Genomic DNA, 21,982 nt, shown 5'->3' with positions numbered 1-21,982 from the left:
ACTGATATGGGCAACGACAATGGGGTATTGGCAATGGGGCTGTTGGCGCATCTGATGTTGGCTCGATTGGGGTGGCGACTGGGCAGCACTTGGCAGAGCTGTGTAGGGAAGAGTACCCTAGGGCGAGGATGTGTTGTGGGTGATGGTGGAGCTGGTAGTGCTGATTGGGGCGGATATGCAGAAGGTGATTGGGAGTACGATTGCATTAAGATTTTGAGTAATGGGGCTTTGCCGCTCTGGTCTGGAGTCGTCATAACAACTTTGAATTTTGAAATTTACCCTTTGTGTTTTTGGATCGTTTTAATCTTTGAATTTTTCTGGGTTCAGAGGTCAAACTTTATCTTTTTTTTTTCGAGAACTGAAAATTTTGGTTGTACAACACGCTGAAATCACAGCAACAATGTCGATGAAGGTGGTGACCGGAAACTCGTCGTTGAGAAGCAGCTGATGTGTTTGGTTGCGATGGGAGGGGAAGAAGCTGAGCAAATGAAGTACAGAGTATTAAAGTTATTTTTCATTTTTCTTTTTTGAAGTTTTTAATTATATAACAAATATGTTCTTAATTTTTGAATATTTTAAATCCACATAGACAATATTTAATTAGTTTACGAGACCCAATTATGTGCAACATCAGCACATAACAGAACTTTTGGTATTATGACGGAATAACCACATTGATTTGCAACACGCATTTTTAGGAACTATATTGATTGATTTTCAATTTTATGGACCATTTGTGATCAAAATCCTATACGAAATTATAGGTATTCAGTTTTAATATATAAGTACCATTAGTAATGCTCATGCACACATCAATTCCTAATTTAATACAGTGTTACTCGTTTGAGCTTTTATTAAATGATGAATCAAATATTGCAAAGTACATTTTATCGCAACCCTCTTCTTAACAATAGTAATTAATTCACTAACAATATTACTCTACTAAAAAAAAAAAGTTAGAATCAAATATTATTTTTGATGAAATATACTCAACTAAATTTTAAACCAATAGCATTCCGATCCAAATTAGCTTTCACAAAAACACATCAACCACAGCTACCTACAAGAAATAGAAAGAAAAAAACCAAAATAAGGAACAAAAAATTGACCATGAACAGAACACGTGTACTTATATTGACTTCTGACCTTGTGGAGGCTCTTTTAACTTGTCACGCATTCAGCCGCCGCTAATTGTGGTCGACTAGCAATAACAGCCGCACACCCTTTACTGACCGTCGGATGTTAATCAAACCATCCTATCCTACGATGCCAAAGCCAGTCCTTCAATCTCTGAGCTGACTCGCCCTCCAGCACGTGCCAGGAGAGTGACCCCCACCGACCGTAACCGTATCCGGACGAAGGCTCGCATAATAGCCGTCATTACGGAGCACGTGTCGGTCAACAGTGCGGACCAGGTGGCTGTGTCTGCCTCCTGTCGCGGTGCCACGTGTCGTGCTGCTTGAAGCCCCATGCTAGTGAACTGAATCCAACAGAAAAATACACTATTTGTATGAATATGAAAAAATCTGACTATCTAAAAATGAGTAAGAACTCATACTCAAAATTCTTAAAATTTTAATTATGGAGTTTTGTACTTATGATCAGAATCGTTCATACTATAAATCATATTGTAAAGATCATTTTTGCAAAAAATAAATTAAAATTAAGGTCATTTAGTCAACCTATTATAGCAAATACATAGACGATTCATAATGTTTTTACCAATACTATTTATTTTTTTTAAATAATTTGATGACTAAAGGACTTTAGTTTTAATTGACTTTTTTGCAAAGGGGATCTTTATAAGGTGATTCATAATATGAACGGTTTTGATTATAAACACGAAGTTCTATGAATTGATAACAAACAATTTTGAGAAATTTTAAGTAAAAGTTCATACTTATCTTTAAATAACTAAATATTAATCATTTGAAAATTACAAATAAAAATAAATAAATAATTGGTGGTGACGTGGCCCTTGTCGTGGACTGTAATGTACTGGGGAGATTATCTTTCGCTCACTAGTGAAATGTCTATATTTGTCCCCTTGATTTTTTGTCTTGATTTGAGTGTAGGTGAATTATTTTATATAAAATTTGGTTAAAGTTGGGATTATGTTCCTGTGCCTTGCTTTTGTCATACTCCTTGTATCAAATTTTATTATTCTTCTTTTTTGTTTTTCTTGATTAATAAGTTTGTAATTTAATTAGTTTATAATATTTATTAGTACTTTTGAAGTTGCGTGTTTGATTCTTCTTTTTTTTTTAATATTGTTTGCCTATTTCTTGTGATCCACAATTATATCTTGAAGTTGATTCATAAAATTATAGACATTACAGAAGCTCATGTGTCTAAGAAAAACTTATATCAAATGCTTATATTTGCGTGGTTGAGTAACCTATGATTTTTCACCTTTTTAATTGGCATAGCAGGCTTTAATTACAATTGATATAATGCACTATACCATCGTCTATGATTTCGGGGCTGATATGCAAATTTTATAAAAATGCCTCTCCTTAAGATAATTTTTCAAAGAAAAATAAGAAAATATATTGATGCTACAAAACAATAACTTAAATCAAAACAAACTTTTGGACTCATTGATTGTAAGTTTACATGTAACCTCCCACATCAACCATAGGAGTGGATCCTATAAGCCTTATATGTATATTCTTATCTCTACCTAACACAAGGCTTTTTGGGAGCTCACTGGCTTTGGGTTTCATCGAAACTCCGAAGTTAAGCGAGTTCAGGCGAGAGCATTCCCATGATGGGTGACCCACTCGGAAGTTCTTGTGTGAGTTCTTAGAAATAAAACCATGAAGGCGTGGTCGGGGCCCAATGTGGGCAATATCGTGCTACGGTGGAGTCGAGTCCGGGATGTGGTGGGGGCCCGGGCTGGGATGTGACATTACAAATGTCATTAAAAAATAAGTAAAAACAATTACAAACATAATCTTCACTAAATAATCAAAAGCACTTCAATCTTAAACAACCAAACAAGAGAAGAAAAGAACTTCAAAAACTCAAACTTTACAGTTCGTTTGAAAATATGGCATTATTATATAATAAAGTTGAAAAAAATGTTTTTTAGCGTGCTGTTATTAGCATTACAAAATCTCATTGTGCATTCCAAATTATTATATTTAGAAAGAAAAAATTTTACATTTGTAAGAAATGAACTATAAAAGTAATTTCTTGATATGTAACATTGTTACATATAAATACTAGATGGCAGAATTTTTTTGGCCCCTTTAAATTTGGGGTTGTGTGTTGCACCTTTTGCTCCCCTAAAGCCACCTCTGATGCAATATATGCATGTTCGAGTTTGCATTATAGTATGCCTTATATGAGTATATCCAATGAAGCTGTGAAAAGTTAAATATTAAATATTAGTTTGTTGACGAATATGATTTTCTCCAATGATTTTTAGGTTTTAATAATATTCGTAAGACCCACTTAAAAAGAAAATCAATTAAAATTAATTTTTTATTAATGTATAGTGGGATTCACGCAAGAAAACAATAATAAAATGAAAAGACAGCATCTTTTCGCTTATGTAAAAATTGGCGACAAACAATTCCTGTGCTAATCCATATAGGATAAATATTTTGGTTTAAACATCTTTATACCTTTAAATTTAGTTATGTGTCATTCTACTTTAGATCTAACTCATCGGTTGGAGATGCTCTGGTAACATGTCTGGAGAAATTTGAAATTTTAATGTGACTGTGACATTATCACCTAATATTATTAATATATAAGTTATAACTTAAAGAGGGATATGCTTATATTGGGTATTGTATATAGCACTGATAACTCGTTTAGACGCGACGTAGATAAAATTAATAACACCACAGTAGTGGAATCCAATGTAATCTAACTTTAGACAAAAAGGTTGATTGCAACATATGATATGAGCACACAAGTGGGAGATTGATAATTGCTTCTTCTAGTCTGTCATTAGTGTTAAACAATACCATATTAAGTTCTCATCCTCTTACCATTTCAACATTTGATAATTTATCCAATATTTAATATAAAATAAATCGAGTGGATAAGCACAAAATATAAAATAATATATGAAGGAGATAATTCTACAAACTTAAGCCAACTTGCATTCTCCAAATTGATTTTTGCTGTTTTTGAGTTTGGATCAGGGAATGGAATTTGTAGTTAAGAGATTAATGCATCACATACGAAAACCAATTGCAAAATTTGTGTATTTTGGTTTGTAAAATATGCATATGGCATTTATCCACGAGTGCATCTTTTCTCACTTCCGTAAATCGAGGGTGATACTCATTTCATTAATCTAAATTTTGAGATAATGTCTTAAATTAATTTAACCAAATTGATCTAACAGCAAACAATTGGAGGGGTGATAATCACACTCACTTTGGGACGTGAGCAAAAAAACACTTTTTATCAACTGTATTAGAAGTTTCAATTCGATTTCCAATTTTTAATTTGTGTACTTTGTTTTTGTTTAAATTGTGTACTCTGTATATTTTTATAAACGTTGTGTTTGCCTAATTTTTTAATAAAAAAATGGGATGGTTTGCCAAAAAAAAATTATGTTACCAAAAAATAAAAGACATTCTGCACTTGTCTAATTATGGTTGTTTATTGTTTTCGTTTCCAATTAAAGACGGAAACACAGCCAGATTCATATACACGGCAATCCAATAAGTCCAGATTGTGGAATTGTAAAAAAAATAAAAATAAAAATCCAGATGGTTTAAAACCAAATTCACATGTCCCCAGGACTTTTAGGTAATTTCACAATTCAATTGCCCGGCCCATAAGCAATCACCACTGATTGAAAAACAACAAAACAGAGAGGGAGAGAAGGGAGGGATTCTCAAAAAAAAAAAAAAAAATATCAAAGACGAAGAAAGAAGCTCTCTCTCTCTCTCTCTCTCTCTCCACCGCGTTTCTAAGCGTCTTTGACTCACTTTCCTCGAAGGAGGTCTAGTTTTTCAATTGTTTCTGGATTTATTGAGCTCAATTTCTATAAATCTGTACATAACTGTAGCTGAATTTCATTCCATTATACTTTTCTTTGTTTCACTTGTCCAATTGGGTATCGAACAAGAATTTTAGATACAGAACCATTTCACCCAATTGGATTTTTTTTTCTTTTCAAAAATTAACTAACCGGGTCTCTCTGATAAATCCGATTGGGTATCTGAAAAGGTCCAATTGGGTATGTGAAAAAGTCCAATTGGGTGTCTGAAGTGGTTGGTTTCCGGGAAAGTTCGTTGCTTTTGCGAAGAAAATTAGTGGCTCGCCGAGAAAATTCGATTTGGACGAAAAGCATTATCTGGGTTTTCTCGATTAGTGATTTGGGGTCCGGAATCGCCCCAAAAAGGAAGCCATGACGGTCCCCACAATAGCTCTGTACGCGAGCCCGCCGAGCAGTGTGTGCTCGACGGCGCACCCGTGCCAGATCAACGCGCACCCCTCACACGATTTCGAATTGAGCTCTCGATCTTCGTCGTCGACGGCGTCGACGCCCTCCGCGTCGCAGAAGCCGGTGGCTGGGGGGCTTTCGTGCCTGTTCTCGTCGCAGACGGTGAAGCACGCGTCATCGTCGTCGTCCAGCTTTTCGGGTGGAGGAGAGGAATTGGGTTCTCGGTGGCACGATAGAGGCGAGGAATTGAGCAGCTCGTTTCGATATTCGGGGAGTAAGTTCAATGGGGCGTCGTTGAACAGGGACCAGAGCCCGGTTTCGGTGTTTCAGGGTCCAGTCTCGTCTTCCAGTAGCGGGGTTTCGGGATCGGGGAGAAGCCCGCCGATGAGAATTGCAAGGGAAAGGTCTAGCAATGGAGATATTAGCTTGAATTCTTTTCGGTGTGGGAGTAATGGGTTGTTTAATGGGTTTGTGAGGGGTGCTTTGGGCTCTTCCTGCATAGATTACGACTCGGCGAGCTTCGAGGCTCAGACTGATGGTTTGGGTGTGGGTTCTTCAGCTGTGCTTGATGAATTGACTTTCAACATGGAAGATGGGTTTTTGGAGGGAATTGCTGAGCCTTATGCTAAGGAGTTGCTAGTGGGTGCGCAGCTGCGGCACAAGATTTTCTATGAAGATTTCATTATCAAGGCCTTTTACAAGGCCGAAAAAGCGCATAGAGGGCAGGTAAATTTTGTTTGGGTTTGAATTTTGTTTCGATTTTTGCGTTTTGGGATTTTGGTGAATTGGGTTGAGAAGTTTTGTTGTTGTATTATGTGTTGTTTTATTGTAGATGCGAGCAAGTGGCGATCCTTATTTGCAGCATTGTGTGGAGACGGCGGTGTTGCTCGCATTGATCGGTGCTAATTCCACAGTTGTTGCTGCAGGGCTTTTGCATGACACGCTTGATGATTCTTTTATGTGTTATGACTACATATTTGGGAAATTTGGAGCTGGGGTTGCTGATTTAGTAGAAGGGGTATGTGTTCGATAATTTTCATTACTCTATTGTATTACTGAATGGAAGTAATTCGACAAGTATCAATTTTTATTCGTGCATGAGAAGTTGTTTGTTTTCGTATGTTGAACACTAGATTCAAGTTAATTGTTCATGATATGTGAAATCTACCTGCCATTGTTTCACGGATTCCACTTAAGCTTTCTATAACATCTGCACTGGAACTTTACAGATAGTATAATAGATGTCATATCCGAATGAATACTTGTGATATCAATTAATTCTATAGTTGAGCTCATGTTAACACGAGTTACATGATTGTCTTGCATATGTTGCAGCTGTATGAAGTTAACAATCATGTTGCACGGTGTTCTAATTGTAACTTAGAATAGAAAAAGCAGCTGTTGAGATTTACGTAATGATACTCTATTTACAAAAGTGAAACCTAGTGTAGGATTCTATATTTCAAAAGGTGCTATTGCTGTGTTTGTTTTTCTATGAATATTTGTATATGATATTGACATTTACTAGTTCTAATCTAGTTCTTTATGGAATTGATCAGGTGTCCAAGCTCAGTCATTTGAGCAAGCTTGCCCGTGATAATGATACAGCATGCAAAACAGTTGAGGCAGATCGCCTGCATACCATGTTCCTTGCCATGGCAGATGCCCGTGCAGTCCTCATTAAATTGGCAGACCGATTGCATAATATGATTACACTTGATGCATTACCCTTGGCTAAACAACAGAGGTTTGCAAAGGAGACTTTGGAGATTTTTGTGCCCTTGGCCAACAGACTTGGAATCTCTAGCTGGAAGGTTCAGCTGGAAAATTTATGTTTTAAGCATCTCAACCCAGATCAGCACAAAGAACTGTCCTCAAAGCTTGTAGATTCGTTTGACGAGGCGATGATTATTTCTGCCACGGAGACATTAGAGCGTGCTCTCAAGGATAAAGCCATTTCCTACCATGTTCTTTGTGGGCGGCATAAGAGCTTGTATAGCATCTACTCTAAAATGTTAAAGTATGTTCTCTCGGCTCTCTCTCTCTATTGCATCATAAAAGTTGACCATAAATTTTGTTATAAACATAGTTCTTAATGGATCAGTAGATTAATGAGTTATAGTTGCATGCTTTGACATCCATGTGCTATAGCACATTATTCTCCATGCCTGGATTGAAATTAACATGCTTATGGCTTATTTTGCACAGGAAGAAGCTAAACATGGATGAAATACATGATATTCATGGGCTACGTTTGATTGTCGAAAATGAGCATGATTGTTACGAGGCACTTAAAGTTGTTCACCAGTTGTGGTCGGAGGTCCCAGGAAAGTTCAAGGACTACATAACTCAACCCAAGTGTAATGGGTATGCCATACCTCAAAAAGTTCTTTGTTTATTTGGTCAACGTACCTCAAAAAAGTTCTAGTCACCTAGTTTATCCTTTTTTCACATTCTCGTGCTAATATTCATCTGATAATATAGGTATCAGTCATTGCACACTGTGGTGATGGGTGAAGGCATGATTCCGCTGGAAGTCCAAATTCGAACAAAGGAGATGCATTTGCAGGCTGAGTTTGGATTTGCAGCTCATTGGAGATACAAGGAAGGTGACTGTAAACACCCGTCATTTGTGCTTCAAATGGTTGAGTGGGCCAGATGGGTGGTCAGTTGGCAGTGTGAGGCAATGAACAGAGACAGGTCCTCCGTTGGCTGTGACGATTCAATCAAGCCGCCGTGCACATTTCCTACTCATTCTGATGACTGTCCATATTCTTACAAGCCCCACTGTGGGCAAGACGGGCCGGTGTTTGTCATCATGCTAGAGAATGATAAGGTTTGTTCTAGGAAACTTCCTATTAATTTTGTATGAATATGTTTGATTGGTTTGTAGCTGGATTTAATAATTTAGCTGTATATGAGGTGGGTCTTTATGGGACTGTCTAACTTTCATACGACAATGACCTTGAAATTTGTCTATGGATGATAGTCTTGAACTGATGTTCTGCACCATTGTAGTTTCACATTTGCAATTGTGCATTAAGCATGGTGTCGTCAGTGTTGATAGACGCATGTTATGCACCTTGTCGGGTGTCCATATGGCACACAAAATTGGGACAAGCAAAATAATATGGCACACATTTAGCAATGGGGTAGGCACAAGTCTTGACGTAAATAAGTTTGTTTTGGGATTTTGTAAGGTTTTAATTGTACGAAATGGCTGTATTTCCCGTTTATATCACAGAGACGTATTTGTTCGTGTTGTATGCTTTTCATATTAATCTGATGAGGAAGGAAAAACAAGCAGGTACTTATTTACAATGAGTCTGACCATGTACGTTATATTATTCTAGATGTCTGTGCAAGAGTTTCCTGCAAACTCCACTGTTATGAATCTGCTGGAAAAAGCTGGGCGAGGGAGCTTGAGATGGACTCCGTACGGGTTCCCACTGAAGGAAGAACTGAGGCCGAGGCTGAACCGTGCGCCAGTGAACGATCCGACATGCAAGCTGCAGATGGGGGATGTGGTGGAGCTGACTCCAGCTATTCCCGATAAGTCTTTGACAGAGTACAGAGAAGAGATTCAGCGCATGTACGACCGGGGCACAAGTGTATCGAGTGCTGGGCCTCCTGCTAACCGTATGGCGGGTTGGAGAAGTTGACCGGAATGCAGATTGTCCCGTTTATGGTTGGTATCCAGTTATACTAAAGTCATTATTGTATATAAATCAAAAGCATTTGTACGGAACAGCTACGTGGTTCTGTTGTTCGATGACTAACCGAATTCAACAAGGTGTTAAAATTGCTTTATCTATGAAGGTTCTCACATTGAATGCACTATTATCTTTCACGATACTCCCCCAACATTATGTTCTTATAAGTTTCTGTATACACTCAGGGAGTCACCTTGCGACATGCTTGTTGTTTCGACATCCCTTTGGTTCTATGGTGACATGTTGGCGATATTCGCGTACCCCTTTACCATATTGGCCAATTGGTATTTTGATTTATACAAGCGATATCAGGAGAGAGAGAGAGAGAGAGAGAGAGAATTGAAAATGGGATACGAGTCCAAGGGTGTGGAGAACCACGTTTACCATGACCTTCTTGCTGATTGGAAACAAGGATAGGGGAATAAACTACACGCAAACGATTAGCTAATGTCTTACAATGAAAGAGTTTATGGAGATTTTCTACTGTGCTCAGGAATATCAGATGTTTCGGAAATTTTTCAACGTTAGATCTTTAGTTGAATGTATAAAGAATCAAAATCCAACAGTAAAATACCCCGTGTACAAGAGTATCCTAAACTCCGAAGCATCATAGGATTTTTGGAGATGGCACATTTCTCCTTCACAAAAGCATTTTTGATTCTTACAGCCAATACCACTTGGTAGGATAAGGCTTTATTGTTGTTTTGTTGTTTACACCTCTCCCCGGTCCGAACCATTGTCATCCCCGTTACGGTTTATATGGCATTGCAGAACCTCTGGTTATGGAGCACAAACCCAGTATTCGTGTACCTCATCATGTTTAAACAGAGCATAACAGAATATTCTTTTACAGTAAGAGAACACAAGTCAACAGCAGAACATCTGTTTAGCAATTATCTTATGTTATAAGCGTTCAAATAACTGAAAATCGAAAGTATTGCAGAACATTCTTTTACAAGTATACATTTCTAATACAAATCAGCACTTTGTTGTAAGCAAACACAATTACTACATCTCACACCTCTGCATTAGGATGAACCACTGTTTCTTCCCATCGGCTAGATCCTCACTTTGTGCGTTTAGTGAGGGGGAAGGATACCCTTTGGGGAGTGTTCTGCGGCACATCAGAGGGCTTCGGTTCTTGGGGTGGATTTGGTTCAGAAGGCTCTTCATCCTCCTCCATTTCTTCCATTGCTTGGGTTGGTTGTTTCTTTGGAATTGCCAGTTGATAGTTCGGGCTGATCAATGTGTCTTGTTCAGGCGGCAATGCCACCCCAGGCCCAGCAATTGATTTCGGTAATGGGATTTTGTTTCTGTTTCTAGCCAACTCCAGTAAAACCTGATAATGGGTCAGTTTAATGTCAAACTCTCTACATGATGCTCGATAAAAAAAAGCGCACACTCATACACAAGCTGAAGAAAACTGTATTATGTTGACAAATCTTTGTTTGATGTTATAACATGACATAGTAAATGTAGATGCATCTTCTCGGACTCTTTTATTAGCCGAACTCAGATTAACATGATCCCAGAAAAATAAAGGGAGTGACATAAATTACCTCTCTTGGCGGGGGTTGTGAAAAGCTAAAATTAACCTTGCTCTGAATAGCAAGCTTGACATCGTCACAATCAATTGCAGCTTTACCAGCATGTTCAGAGTAGACCTGTGCATCACTGAGCACATCAACAACATATCGATACCACAGCTCCAAGAATTGGTGAATAACACGAGGTTCATACTCCTCCACACCCATCGACTTTAGTAGCGTCTTCACAATCTTGGCGTCTCTGGGCAAGTCCTCATCTTCCCCTGCCATTTTCTAGTTCTGGGTACTTATGTTAGGCTGGCCTGGAGCAATGGGATGGGCTAAACCTCTAAACTACTGAACCTTTTTATTTTCCTTTCAAGACTCCAGCAAATGCGTCAAGGATAATAGACACTACAGAAAGAATGGGCTGCACATCGAGAGCACTAACAGAAATAAGAATTTAGAGGCAGTGATAATTTTTGGGGTTAAAAGAGGAAGTGATTGATGAATATGCAAATTTGGAGCATAATTACCACAAGAAGCATAGCAAACTAGTACAAATTTGAGGAAGTGACTGATGAATGTACAAATTTTGGGGCAAATTAACATTACGAAGAAAACTAACACAAATTCAAGGCAGTGATCGACGAGCGTACAGATTTTGTGGAAAATTAACCCAATTAGCACACCAAACTGTCACAAATTTGTGGCAGTAATTGATGAATATCCAAAATACAAAAATACAATGTAAACACAATCAGAGTAAAAAATAAAAAATAAAAAAAGGGTCCCATAGAAAACCCATATTCTGATTCACACCCCAACTCAATCTCCACAGCTTACTGGAAATTTGCACATTTCAAAGAACACGAAAGGTTCGAAATTTATATTCTAATTTTGTCCACTGGACAAAAAGAACCCTAAACCCTATTTATTTCCACAATACAAAACCCATTCTGGTCGATGAAAATCAAGAACTTATCAATTGGAATTGTAGATTTGATGTCAGTGATGTCAGCCTTCGCCTTTAATGGAAGAACTGAGTCCTAAATCCTAAATTAAGCTTACCCGGATAAAAAATTGAGGACCCAAATCAAAGAAATTGAAACTTACACAGCTAATTTCATGATAAATCAAACATAACTAAGATGGAGAGAAAGAAAGTAGATAGCTCACCTCGTCTTGTACCGAAGAGGGTGAGGTCTCTCTGAATCGGATTTGCGTGAGAGACTGATCGATGAGTTCGATTCCAGTAGCTAGGGCTTGCTGATGGATGAGCGGGAGAAGAAAAGGAAATGGAAGAGAGAGAGAGAGAGAGAGAGATAGAGAGAGAGAGGGTGAGTGAGTTTGGGAATTGGGCGTGGGTGGGTTATGGGGAAGAGTCCATAGTACTTTGCTCGTCTCTTATTGGGCTTGGATATGAATCAGGCACAGCGACCTTTTAATCTGACGCGATATTGGAAGCCGTTTACTTTCTAGTTTATCCTCTAAATATCAACTCTAACGAAGATCAATCAAATTATAAATCGTTTTACTGTTTGATTAATGTTGTTAAAATGTTACGCTCTGTTTGGATGAGGAAATTTAAAATTACTAAGGAATTTTAAAATGATGAAAATTCAAATGACGGAATTTTATTGTCTAGAATATGTGAATTTTTTTGTATGATTAACCTAAGAACAATGGAATTTGAATATGGAATTTGTTATTTTTAAGTTCTCACCCTTAGAATTTTGGAAATTACACCTATTTACATGGAATTTAAACTTGGGAATTGAGGTCCCAAATTCCATGTTTTTTTTTTCCACTCGGAAATTCTAAATTTCTATACTTATGAATTCAAACGAGGGAATTGGTGTGACATCCCACATCGCCCAGGGGGAGTGATCCTTATATGTATATTCCCATCCCTACCTAGCACGAGGCCTTTTGGGAGCTCACTGGCTTCGGGTTCCGTAGGAACTCCGAAGTTAAGCGAGAAGGGGGCTAGAGCAATCCCATGATAGGTGACCCACTGGGAAGTTGCTCATGAGTTCCCAAAAACAAAACCGTGAGGGAATGGTAAGCCCAAAGTGGACAATATTGTGCTACGGTAATGGAGCGGGCTAGAGAAGTGATATGTCCCGGGCCGGGATGTGACAATTGGTATCAGAGCCTAACCCTGGTCGCGTGTGTGCCGACAAGGACGTCAGGCTCCTAAGGGGGGTGGATTGTGACATCCCACATCGCCCAGGGGAGTGATCCTTATATGTATATTCTCATCCCTACCTAGCACGAGGCCTTTTGGGAGCTCACTGGCTTCGGGTTCCGTAGGAACTCCGAAGTTAAGCGAGAAGGGGGCTAGAGCAATCCCATGATGGGTGACCCATTGGGAAGTTGCTCGTGAGTTCCCAAAAATAAAACCGTGAGGGAATGGTAAGCCCAAAGCGGACAATATCGTGCTACGGTAGTGGAGCGGGGGCGGGAAGTGATCCGCCCCGGGCCGGGATGTGACAATTGGTGCATGCCAATTTATAATTTATGACTTTTGTCAAAATTTCAAGTTTATTTCCCTCATCCAAACATATTGTTAGGGTTTAACTGAATAACATTTCTTTGTTTCATTATTGGATAACCATAAGATATTAAAGGGTGAACTTCAAAATAAATGGTTCGAATCATTGTGTAACATTAAAGGGTGAAAAGAAGAATTAAGAAGCTTCATATGAGAACGTTGCCAGCAGCCTCTAAAGATTTATTTTTTATTTTTGGAGAATGAGTTTGGAAGTCACCTTATTTTAATATCTCGGGCTCGAGGCATAATTCAAGCAATCCTTAGCCTTGATCATGAGGAAACGTTAGGGTCCTTTTGGTATCCTATTAAAAAATTCATCATATCTCAAAACATTTTATTTAAGACGCAAAAACTTGTTTGGTATAAAATTTAAAATTATTTTTAAATTTTAACAATTAAATAGGAAAAAGAAATGTCACTGGCAGCTTCTAAATCCAACTAGATAGAGAGGAGAGAGACAAAGAGCAGAGAAAATCGAAAGAGGATCACAGGTTTGGGAGGAGAGAGAGTTGAAAGATATGAGAGAGAAAGAGAGTACATAAAATAGGGAGAAAGAGCACATTTTGATTTAAAAACTCTAAAACCTTGAGTTTTGTGTTTATAAGAAGTAAGTCATTTTTTTTAAGTTGTTCTTAAGTCCAATTTTGAAAATTGAAATACCAAACAAGAATTTTGGACCTTGCACTCAAAAATTGTTTCTTAAAGTTTAACAAGTTGGATTTGTGTTGGATACAAAACAAGCCCTTACATACCCCGATGTTTTATGCACATCGTCCGCCGTACCTCCTGTCACATAACTAGTCAGAGAGATAGAAAAGGGACGTATACATTGGGAGTTTCTTCAATCCCCAGCGAGCTTTAACTTAATCTTGTTTTACAGTTGACGACAATTTCATTTTATATATAGCATGGGGATGCAACTTGTACTATTATTTAAACATTATTCAGTTTTTGCACTTCTTTAACACAGAACTGCATGATACCCAAATTTTGGATCAAGAATCTCCATTTACTAACACAACTCACATTATTTGATATAACAGCTTCTAGTACAACCAACTAAAATGAAATACAATAAGAGATACAATTGTACTTAATTTTTGGTCTCTATCTCCACAAGAATTCATGAACAGAACCTTGCCAAGAAAGCACAAACATTAGCATCACCAAAACCCCAGCAAGCCCCCAGGACGAGCTCCCAATTCTCAGAACCCACGAAGGATCAGAAGAAGGAATAGAAGAATATCCTCGAGTCGACGACAACGAAGAAGCTGACGAACTCGATGATGATGAAGAAGTGGTTTTGATGGCAATGATAAGTCCGGCAAGAATCATGGGAAGAACAAACCCAGAGCTCCATTTTGCTTCATGGTATCGTGCATCACTGCTTTTTCTAGGGTTTGTATAGATAGGTGAAAGAACAATTGCAGATACTAGAGCAAGCACCATGGCCACTGATCTTTGAGAAGATGAGTTTTGGCTTGTGTATGGATAGCTTGTAGTAGTAGCAGCAGCAGCCATTGGTAGGGTTTCAAGACTGGTTTTTCTTTTTCTTGAAGAAAAAGGAAAATCCAACTTGACGAGTTTAATTAATATCAGATGAAGCAGGAGAACTGTATATTTATAGAGCAAAGAAGGTGGAAACGGTGAAGGAATCTCGTTGGAAAGCTTGGGATTGGATGACAAAAAGTGATAGACAGCCGTCCAAAAAGTGGGAAAAGCAGTAAGATGGGGGACCAAATTATGCAGATGATTGCGGGATGGGGGTAAAAGTGATTGTAAAGGTTAAGAAGGATTGGAAGCTTTGGAAGTAAGGTATTTGTGATGTGCTCTTTTGGGTGTGTTCACACTTGACAAGAAGCAAATGCTAGCTGTCTTCATTATTTCGGGAAACATCTAGATCTCTCTCAAAGAGGCAAAGGTAAAGCATCGATGAGCAAAGTAGAATACAATATAAGGTTTATCAGCTGAGGTGCCCCAATCTGCAAGAAATTTTTTGTTAATGGGCACAGTTGGGCTGTTTTGAAATACGAGAGAAACTTTCTGGTGGCACTGTCTTCTTATTTTTACATATGTTTAGCAACGTAAAGAGAAATAAAGAAAAAAGGGGCACATTTTTCACGCTTTATGGTCTAAACCTTAATAACGAAAATGTTTTAAGGTATATTGGGTTTTTGGATACAACCATATTCTAGGTACGAAATGGAGTTAGAACTTCAATTTGGAATCATCAGAACACGCATTACTTATAGTTATTAGTTTGTTGATTTGAAGCTAATTATAGATAATGATATGTGATAATCTCGACGATACTCCACCACTTAGAACTCTTCTAATCCAACGATCGTCAAAGAAAATTGAACAACCATTGGATTGGATCCAAAGGCCCGAAGTGACTGAGTGTTAATTAACCCTAAATCACTGTTATCTACATGCCCACTTGGCATCTTAATTTATTGCCACTTGAACACTGGATTTTCGGTTATATTCCGCTCCTTTCGCTAGATGAGAAATGCTAAGAAGACTCTCTCAAAGTGAAACTTTCCATGAACTCTTTGTCATCTTATGTTTTTGACAAAAAAATTTATAATGTTGGCATAAAAATTGTGCAAAAAACATAAAATGATAGAAAATTCATAAAGAATTTCACTTTTTAGAAAATCTCCTTATCATTTCCCTTTCCGAGATTCATAAATTTTGGAAGTCAGTGCCCATCTTGAAGACAAAGTGATGCTTTCCCATGCCCTGGTCCTGTAGATTCCTGCTGAACCTTATCGCTTGTGGTATTTCTTTAATTTAATGGTCCAAATCTTTTGGTCCCGGATGCCATACCATTATACATACATGCTTTTAAATTAGCGTAAAGGACCAACTTTTGCTTAATTTAGGAAAAAGTAGTTAGATCAGTAGCATTGGTATCAATTGGTAGCTTTAGATGGTGCTACTCACATATTTATTCTTGTTTCACATTCACTTTTATTAATTTTTTGTTATTAATAATGGTTGCCATTTCGTTAAAACTCTCCTTTATTAACAATGGTTGCCATTTGTCTTTGACATATATAGACACTTCTTCGAAATTAAAAAGAAGCCTATGTATTATGTTTTTATTGTTTGAAAGAAAGAGAGAAGAAATTTTCAACAAGGAAACGCTATTTCTACTCTCGTTAATCCTTCAACACTTTTGTAGGAACATACTTACATATACTCATGTCATAGCGTGAAAGTGATACGAAATATACGAGAATGACATGATGCAGCGCTATTCCCGCTCCCTTGTTTAATATGATTACAGTTACAAACCAGTCTCAGTTTTGTTTTTCCTTTTGTCATTTTGAGTTGGCACGATTGGTTTTCATCGTCCAGAAGAACATGCAAGTGGGTCATGCAATTGTCCTCATCACCTCACAAATGTGAGATGCCCCCAACTCTCTTTTACATTTTATATAGAACTGCGTGAAGCATCACAAACCATGCCAATTTAAGTAATCCAACAAGGAGGAGATCAACCACTCAATATTTCTCAATTCAAATTCAAACCCTAGGTCATGGCCTACCCAAAATTTTCCAATGTCCTCTCCTTCTACCTTGCAACAATCATAGCCATTTCCCAATTCTTGATTTCAATTTTACCTTTTCTGAATCCAATCACGCTCCTAATCACAGTTGCAGATTTACTTTTATCAGTATATTTCAGGTCGTGTGGTCTTTGTCCCTGCACAGTTGAATTAGATGATCAAACCACGATGCACTTTTGGGTTGCAAATCCTAGGAGGTCCCAGAAGCCTGCCCTAGTAATGCTTCATGGGTATGGTGGCAATTCAAAGTGGCAGTTCATCCATCAGGTGGGCTCTCTCTCTCAAAGCTTCAATCTGTATGTGCCTGACCTACTGTTCTTTGGCGACTCCTACACAACTAGGCTGGAAAGGACTGAGATCTTCCAAGCAAAATGTGTGGCAGAAGGGTTGAAGAGATTAGGGTTGGACAGATTTTCTGTGTACTCCATAAGTTACGGAGGGTTCGTGGCGTATTGGATGGCGGAGATGTACCCGGAGTTGGTGGAGAAGACTGTGGTTGTGAGTTGTGGGATTGGGATGACGGAGGAGCAGAAGAGAGAGCAGCTCAATAAGGTTGGAAGCAATGCATTGAATCTCCTCGTGCCTCAAAGTGCTCATGATCTACGGCTCCTGGTGAATCTATCAGTGCATAAACCTGGCCCTTCTAAGTGGGTCCCTGACATTTTCCTTCATGGGTTCATCAATGTGAGTTTCATTGGATTTGCAATGTTCTACTCAGATATCTAATATGTTATATTATTAGTCTATCGATAAAGTATTGATTGAAGACTAAGATATATAATCTGACAATCCCAGTGTCTAGGCACTTTGTTGTAGTGTCTGGCAAAAGAACATTTGTGCGTCAAGTTAATTCTAAAAGGATAGGATTTGTATGTTGTGATATGTAGGTGACCTATAAACAACACAGGAAGGAGAAATTAGAGCTGGCAGAGCACTTGCTGAGGAAAAAAGAAGATCCAGACCTTCCTATTCTAACTCAGGTATAAACCAACTTGGCCATAATTCAACACTTAGAAAACTTTCTCTTCATAAATTTTGAAGGGAGTTCTTATTTGGATGAAGGAAACACTGATAATTTGGGGTGACAAGGATGAAGTGTTCCCTGTGTACTTGGCCTATCAGCTGCAAAGGTGACTTAATTTTAATTTATTTCTTCATGATTAAATTAATTAATCAGCATTTTAAGCTAATTAATCCGAACTTATTATTGGTAATGTTCACTTTTGAATATGTACAGGCAGTTGGGACCAAAATCAAAGGTGGAAATAATCAAGGACACAGGTCATGCAGTAAATATGGATTCACCCACTTCCCTGAATTCTCTTATAACTTCATTTGTTTTAGATTAATTTTCGATCTTAGTTTTTTAGTATGAAAGATTTGTCGCAATTGCAGGCATGTCTTGACGAAGTTCTGTTTGTCAACGAATCTTAACTAAAAAATGGAAAATATCGTAGTGGATCAAAGCATGTAAAGGCCTTTAATATTGGATACTTCAATTTTTTGGATCTAAACCCTGTTTGAGATTTTCAAAGGTCTAATTTTCAGAACAATTTCCTTACAAAATGCAATGCAAGGTCACATGTCTTGGACTGTTGTGGGATAAAAGACGACAGAGTTATAAAAGCAATATGTTCGATTGAGAGATGTTATGTCGTTGTCCACTAACAATTTAAATCGTAACGTGTAAATTTGAGGTAAATTAGTTAGTAAATCAAAAGCAGTGTGTCTGTCTCTTTATATTTGAATTTGAATTTTTTTTAAATAGTTTAATTGAAATATTAGGTAAGAAACCAAATAATATGAGTCTGGATTCTCCTCGTGAGCATATGAGGATTCGTGAATCGTGTCTGTTTATCGTACATTGTGCTGTCAGAAATCATTTTATATATTTTAATTTAAAAATAAACATAAATAGTACTTGACATAAACTGATCACACGATATACAATGAACATACATAATTTACGAATTCCTAGAATCCCCATCAAAAGGATCCGAAGAGGATCCTGATGGTATTATTGGAAACCTTTAGCCTTAGATGACATGCGAGATGTCCATGTTACTTAGCATACGTGTCTACCAAAGACAAAGTAAAAAGGGTAAAGTACATGCGTGGGAGGGAAAGTGGAAGAAGATGGGGTCGAGAGAATAGTCATATCGATCGGTCTTTCCAGATTTTTTCGTTCAACTTCTTGTAGTTGCTACGGTGCAGTTCACCTTTTTGTTTGCTTGGGCAAATGAAAGGGTATTTAGGTGCATGGACAAAATTATCGATATTGTCTTAATTTAATAATTTATTAGATGTTGAATTTTATCATATAGAAATACGGTAATATGTAGAATCTTCCATATTTTATAGGTCATATATAAGTTGTATATTATGTTTATGAGTCGAACCACAATTTCATACATCTTGTTTTAAAAGTTACAATGTCATATTGTTGGTGGTGCACTGCCTTAATATGAAAAGTTATTTCTATGAAAACATTCCAAAGCTCGATGACCTCTTTTCCCACATATCTGACATACCAAGAACCAACTAGATGATTGACTGTTATCAGCTCTAAGGTAACAATTTGGTGTTGTATGCTCTCTTCTAGAACAAATTTGACATTCAGAAGATATAGCATTTCTATAGTTTGTATCACCACTCCAAGTATTTCCTCGTTTGCTTCCATTACCACAGAAAGAACTTTGAGAACCTCCATTTTGAACACCTTTCCCATCATTCCCAAAAGTAGAATATGACCTATAATTATTGTTCCCACCATTGTAGCCACCACAGAATTTTCGATTGTTGAAATTTTACCTCCTGTTATTGTTACCACCATTGTAATTGTTCCTCCCTTGAGACCTATGCGCATTTGAACTCTCTCCTTGTTCATAACCTTGAGCATTGCCCTGAGATCCCTGTGTATTCGAGCCATTTCCCTGAACATACATAGCTGACATAGAACTTGATAAAGTTGTAAGTCTAGACTCAATACTCCCTTCAGCCCCAATCAGTTGAGCTCGAAAATCTTTCATTGAACTTGGAGTGTCTCTTGCTAAGATTACTGTCTTGATCATTTCAAATTCTGGGGGTAAACCAGATAAAGCAGCACTAACCAAATCATTCTCAGTTATTTTCTCTCCTGCAGCAACCAGTTGATCCTTGATAGCCTTCAATTGAAGCAAATACTTGTCAACAAAATCTGCACCTTTCTGTGCAGTATGAAACTCAGTCTTGAATTGATTAACCCTGACAACAAAGATAGATGCATATATTTCCTGTAAAGATTTCCAAGCTTCTTGAGAGGTTTTACACCCAATGACATAGTCTATAGCTTCATCCGAAAGTGTAGCAATCAACAAGCTAAATAGGGATACATCTGTTTTAACCGAGTCTTTATATGCAGTAGTAATTTCTTTAGTAACTCCAATCTCAGTGTTGATTATATACTTTGGAGGACACTGAGATTCCCCACTAAAGAAATCAAAGAAATTATAACCCTTAAGCACCGACTGAAACTGATAATCCCATTTGACAAAATTTTCTTCTCTCAACTTAATAGTGATCATGCCCAAAAGACCTTCAATTTTCACAGAACTGAACGCCAAACGAATCAAGAAACCAACTACTCAAGCAATCTTCAAGAATTATAACTCTTCCATGAACCCACACTACTGGCTATCGGCCTTGTTCGTGTGAAAAACCCAACAGATCAAAACATCAAGAAATGACCATTGACCTTTAATTTTTAGTTTTTCACAGAGAATTCTTCATTGCGACAATTACACAAACATTTAGAGTGCAAAAAGAAAAATAGCACCTGATAAACTCGAAGTCTGACCTCCCAAAAGCCAGAAGCTCATCAATCCACCAGAAATCTTCACAGCAACCAAATCGAACCCTAAGGCACAACACAATGGAAATGAACGCCACAAGATTGAACCCTACGGCGAAGATACCATGATAACATTCCTCTAAGGATTCGCAGATGAATTTATGCAAAGAAATATCAAAGAAATGCAAAGAGAAAGATTGAGAGCGATAGAGAGAGAGAGGAAGGGATGAGTGAAAGCTTTGTTATTTCTAGAGAGATGAAAAGATAATTACACAAATGAGTCGATACATGCTTATATAATCTGCAAATGTAGCTTATCAGCTAAGTCATCTGTGTAACTAACTTTTAACAAACTAACCAACTCCAATAGCTGATATGGCACTTATGATGATGTGTCAAATGATGTGGCAGTCACTATATATCTTCAACAATGGCTTCATCATCTTTCTGGTGTTGGTTAGCACAGCTCGATTCGGAGTCCAGGTGAACCTTCTAGGTCAGGGTGTTATATATATATATATATATATATATATATATATATATTATATAATCCTGGGTACATTCTTCAAAAAAAAAAAAAAAAAAAAAAAGATAGGGGGCTTTATAACATTAGGAAATTTCTTCCATTAAATCTGACATGGATGCATTCTCGTATCAATGAAAAAGAATGTTCCCATATAAGTTTAAAATGGTTAGAAAAAAAAAATCGAATGGATCTTATTTACAAATGGGTACATTTATATTAAAAACTAATACATTTTACATATAACAAATTGGTATATTTAAGAACAAATACATTTAAGATTAAAAAAAAATTGAAAAATTATATGAATGAGTACAACTACAAATAGGTGGTGTAGTCGATAGAGGGATAATTTGGAGTTTTAAGACTACAAATAGGTGTAGTTTAGTAATTGAATAAATTCGGCTGAAAACGCTTTTGAAAATTTTGTAAACAGAAAATTTTAAAATTAAAGTGCTTTTAATCTTCCAAAGGAACATTCAAATGAGTTATTTAAAACCCATAAACATTTTTAGTTGAATCTGTCAAACGCTGAGCTTTTAACCCTTTTAAAAATAATTGCAAACATGTCCCAAGCTTAACTGATTAATCAACTCAGTAACGCTCAACTGATTAATCGACTCGGTTACTGAATCCACGATGTCACCGCTTATATCTGTCCAGTGTGAATTCAAGAGCCACTAAACTAATGTGTTGCACTTGCACATCGGCAGGCTAAGCAAAAACTAATCATATTCTCAGCAGCTTCTGGTTGTCATCTTAATTTGGACTGATACGTCTGTGCAACAAGGAATTTAAATTACGATTTTTTTTTTGTTGAACAAACGATATTATCTATCT

General features: G+C 37.3%; 4 protein-coding genes across 5 annotated transcripts; 2 read left to right on the top strand and 2 right to left on the bottom strand.

The window, feature by feature from the left end:
* Nucleotides 1–5,282: 5,282 nt before the first annotated feature.
* Nucleotides 5,283–9,253, top strand: LOC103964277 (probable GTP diphosphokinase RSH2, chloroplastic). The gene is made up of 6 exons (XM_009377195.3): nt 5,283–6,142; nt 6,249–6,434; nt 6,976–7,436; nt 7,625–7,783; nt 7,901–8,252; nt 8,770–9,253. Exons 1-6 carry the CDS (start codon nt 5,381–5,383, stop codon nt 9,076–9,078), a joined length of 2,229 nt encoding a protein of 742 aa, XP_009375470.1. The 5' UTR covers nt 5,283–5,380; the 3' UTR covers nt 9,079–9,253.
* Nucleotides 9,254–9,996: 743 nt separating this feature from the next.
* Nucleotides 9,997–12,017, bottom strand: LOC103964275 (transcription initiation factor TFIID subunit 9). Of its 2 annotated transcripts, none has more exons than XM_009377194.3 (3): nt 11,835–12,017; nt 10,689–11,101; nt 9,997–10,468 (listed from the first exon to the last, which is right to left on the bottom strand). In XM_009377194.3, the coding sequence occupies exons 2-3, from the start codon at nt 10,944–10,946 to the stop codon at nt 10,196–10,198; spliced, it is 531 nt and encodes a 176-aa protein (XP_009375469.1). In that variant the 5' UTR covers nt 10,947–11,101; nt 11,835–12,017; the 3' UTR covers nt 9,997–10,195. The 2 variants fall into 2 exon arrangements, with proteins under 2 accessions (XP_009375469.1, XP_009375467.1); XM_009377192.3 differs by having other exon boundaries at nt 10,689–11,085.
* A 2,302-nt stretch (nt 12,018–14,319) lies between these two features.
* Nucleotides 14,320–14,733, bottom strand: LOC103964298. The gene has a single exon (XM_009377218.2). It carries the CDS (start codon nt 14,731–14,733, stop codon nt 14,320–14,322), a length of 414 nt encoding a protein of 137 aa, XP_009375493.2.
* Nucleotides 14,734–16,416: 1,683 nt separating this feature from the next.
* Nucleotides 16,417–18,393, top strand: LOC103964274 (lipase 1). Its single transcript, XM_009377191.3, has 4 exons — nt 16,417–17,474; nt 17,678–17,770; nt 17,853–17,920; nt 18,028–18,393. Exons 1-4 carry the CDS (start codon nt 16,761–16,763, stop codon nt 18,137–18,139), a joined length of 987 nt encoding a protein of 328 aa, XP_009375466.2. The 5' UTR covers nt 16,417–16,760; the 3' UTR covers nt 18,140–18,393.
* The last annotated feature ends 3,589 nt before the right edge of the window (nt 18,394–21,982 follow it).

Source organism: the organism of the source record quoted next, unplaced genomic scaffold, assembly GCF_019419815.1.
Source record: "Pyrus x bretschneideri cultivar Hongxiangsu unplaced genomic scaffold, Pyrus_bretschneideri_v1 Contig61, whole genome shotgun sequence".
In the NCBI taxonomy this organism is placed as follows: Eukaryota; Viridiplantae; Streptophyta; class Magnoliopsida; order Rosales; family Rosaceae; genus Pyrus; species Pyrus x bretschneideri.
This window is presented reverse-complemented; position numbering and strand designations above follow the sequence as displayed.

Excerpts from the sequence above, each read along its gene's own strand:
- LOC103964277 (XM_009377195.3), top strand. The coding sequence starts at position 5,381 with ATGACGGTCCCCACAATAGCTCTGTACGCGAGCCCGCCGAGCAGTGTG. Across the intron at positions 6,435-6,975 it reads TTGCTGATTTAGTAGAAGGG|GTGTCCAAGCTCAGTCATTT; the intron begins GTATGTGTTCGA and ends GGAATTGATCAG. Across the intron at positions 7,437-7,624 it reads ATCTACTCTAAAATGTTAAA|GAAGAAGCTAAACATGGATG; the intron begins GTATGTTCTCTC and ends TATTTTGCACAG.
- LOC103964275 (XM_009377194.3), bottom strand. The coding sequence starts at position 10,946 with ATGGCAGGGGAAGATGAGGACTTGCCCAGAGACGCCAAGATTGTGAAG. Across the intron at positions 10,469-10,688 it reads CACAACCCCCGCCAAGAGAG|GTTTTACTGGAGTTGGCTAG; the intron begins GTAATTTATGTC and ends ACCCATTATCAG.
- LOC103964298 (XM_009377218.2), bottom strand. The coding sequence starts at position 14,733 with ATGGCTGCTGCTGCTACTACTACAAGCTATCCATACACAAGCCAAAAC.
- LOC103964274 (XM_009377191.3), top strand. The coding sequence starts at position 16,761 with ATGGCCTACCCAAAATTTTCCAATGTCCTCTCCTTCTACCTTGCAACA. Across the intron at positions 17,771-17,852 it reads ACCTTCCTATTCTAACTCAG|GAAACACTGATAATTTGGGG; the intron begins GTATAAACCAAC and ends ATTTGGATGAAG. Across the intron at positions 17,921-18,027 it reads TTGGCCTATCAGCTGCAAAG|GCAGTTGGGACCAAAATCAA; the intron begins GTGACTTAATTT and ends GAATATGTACAG.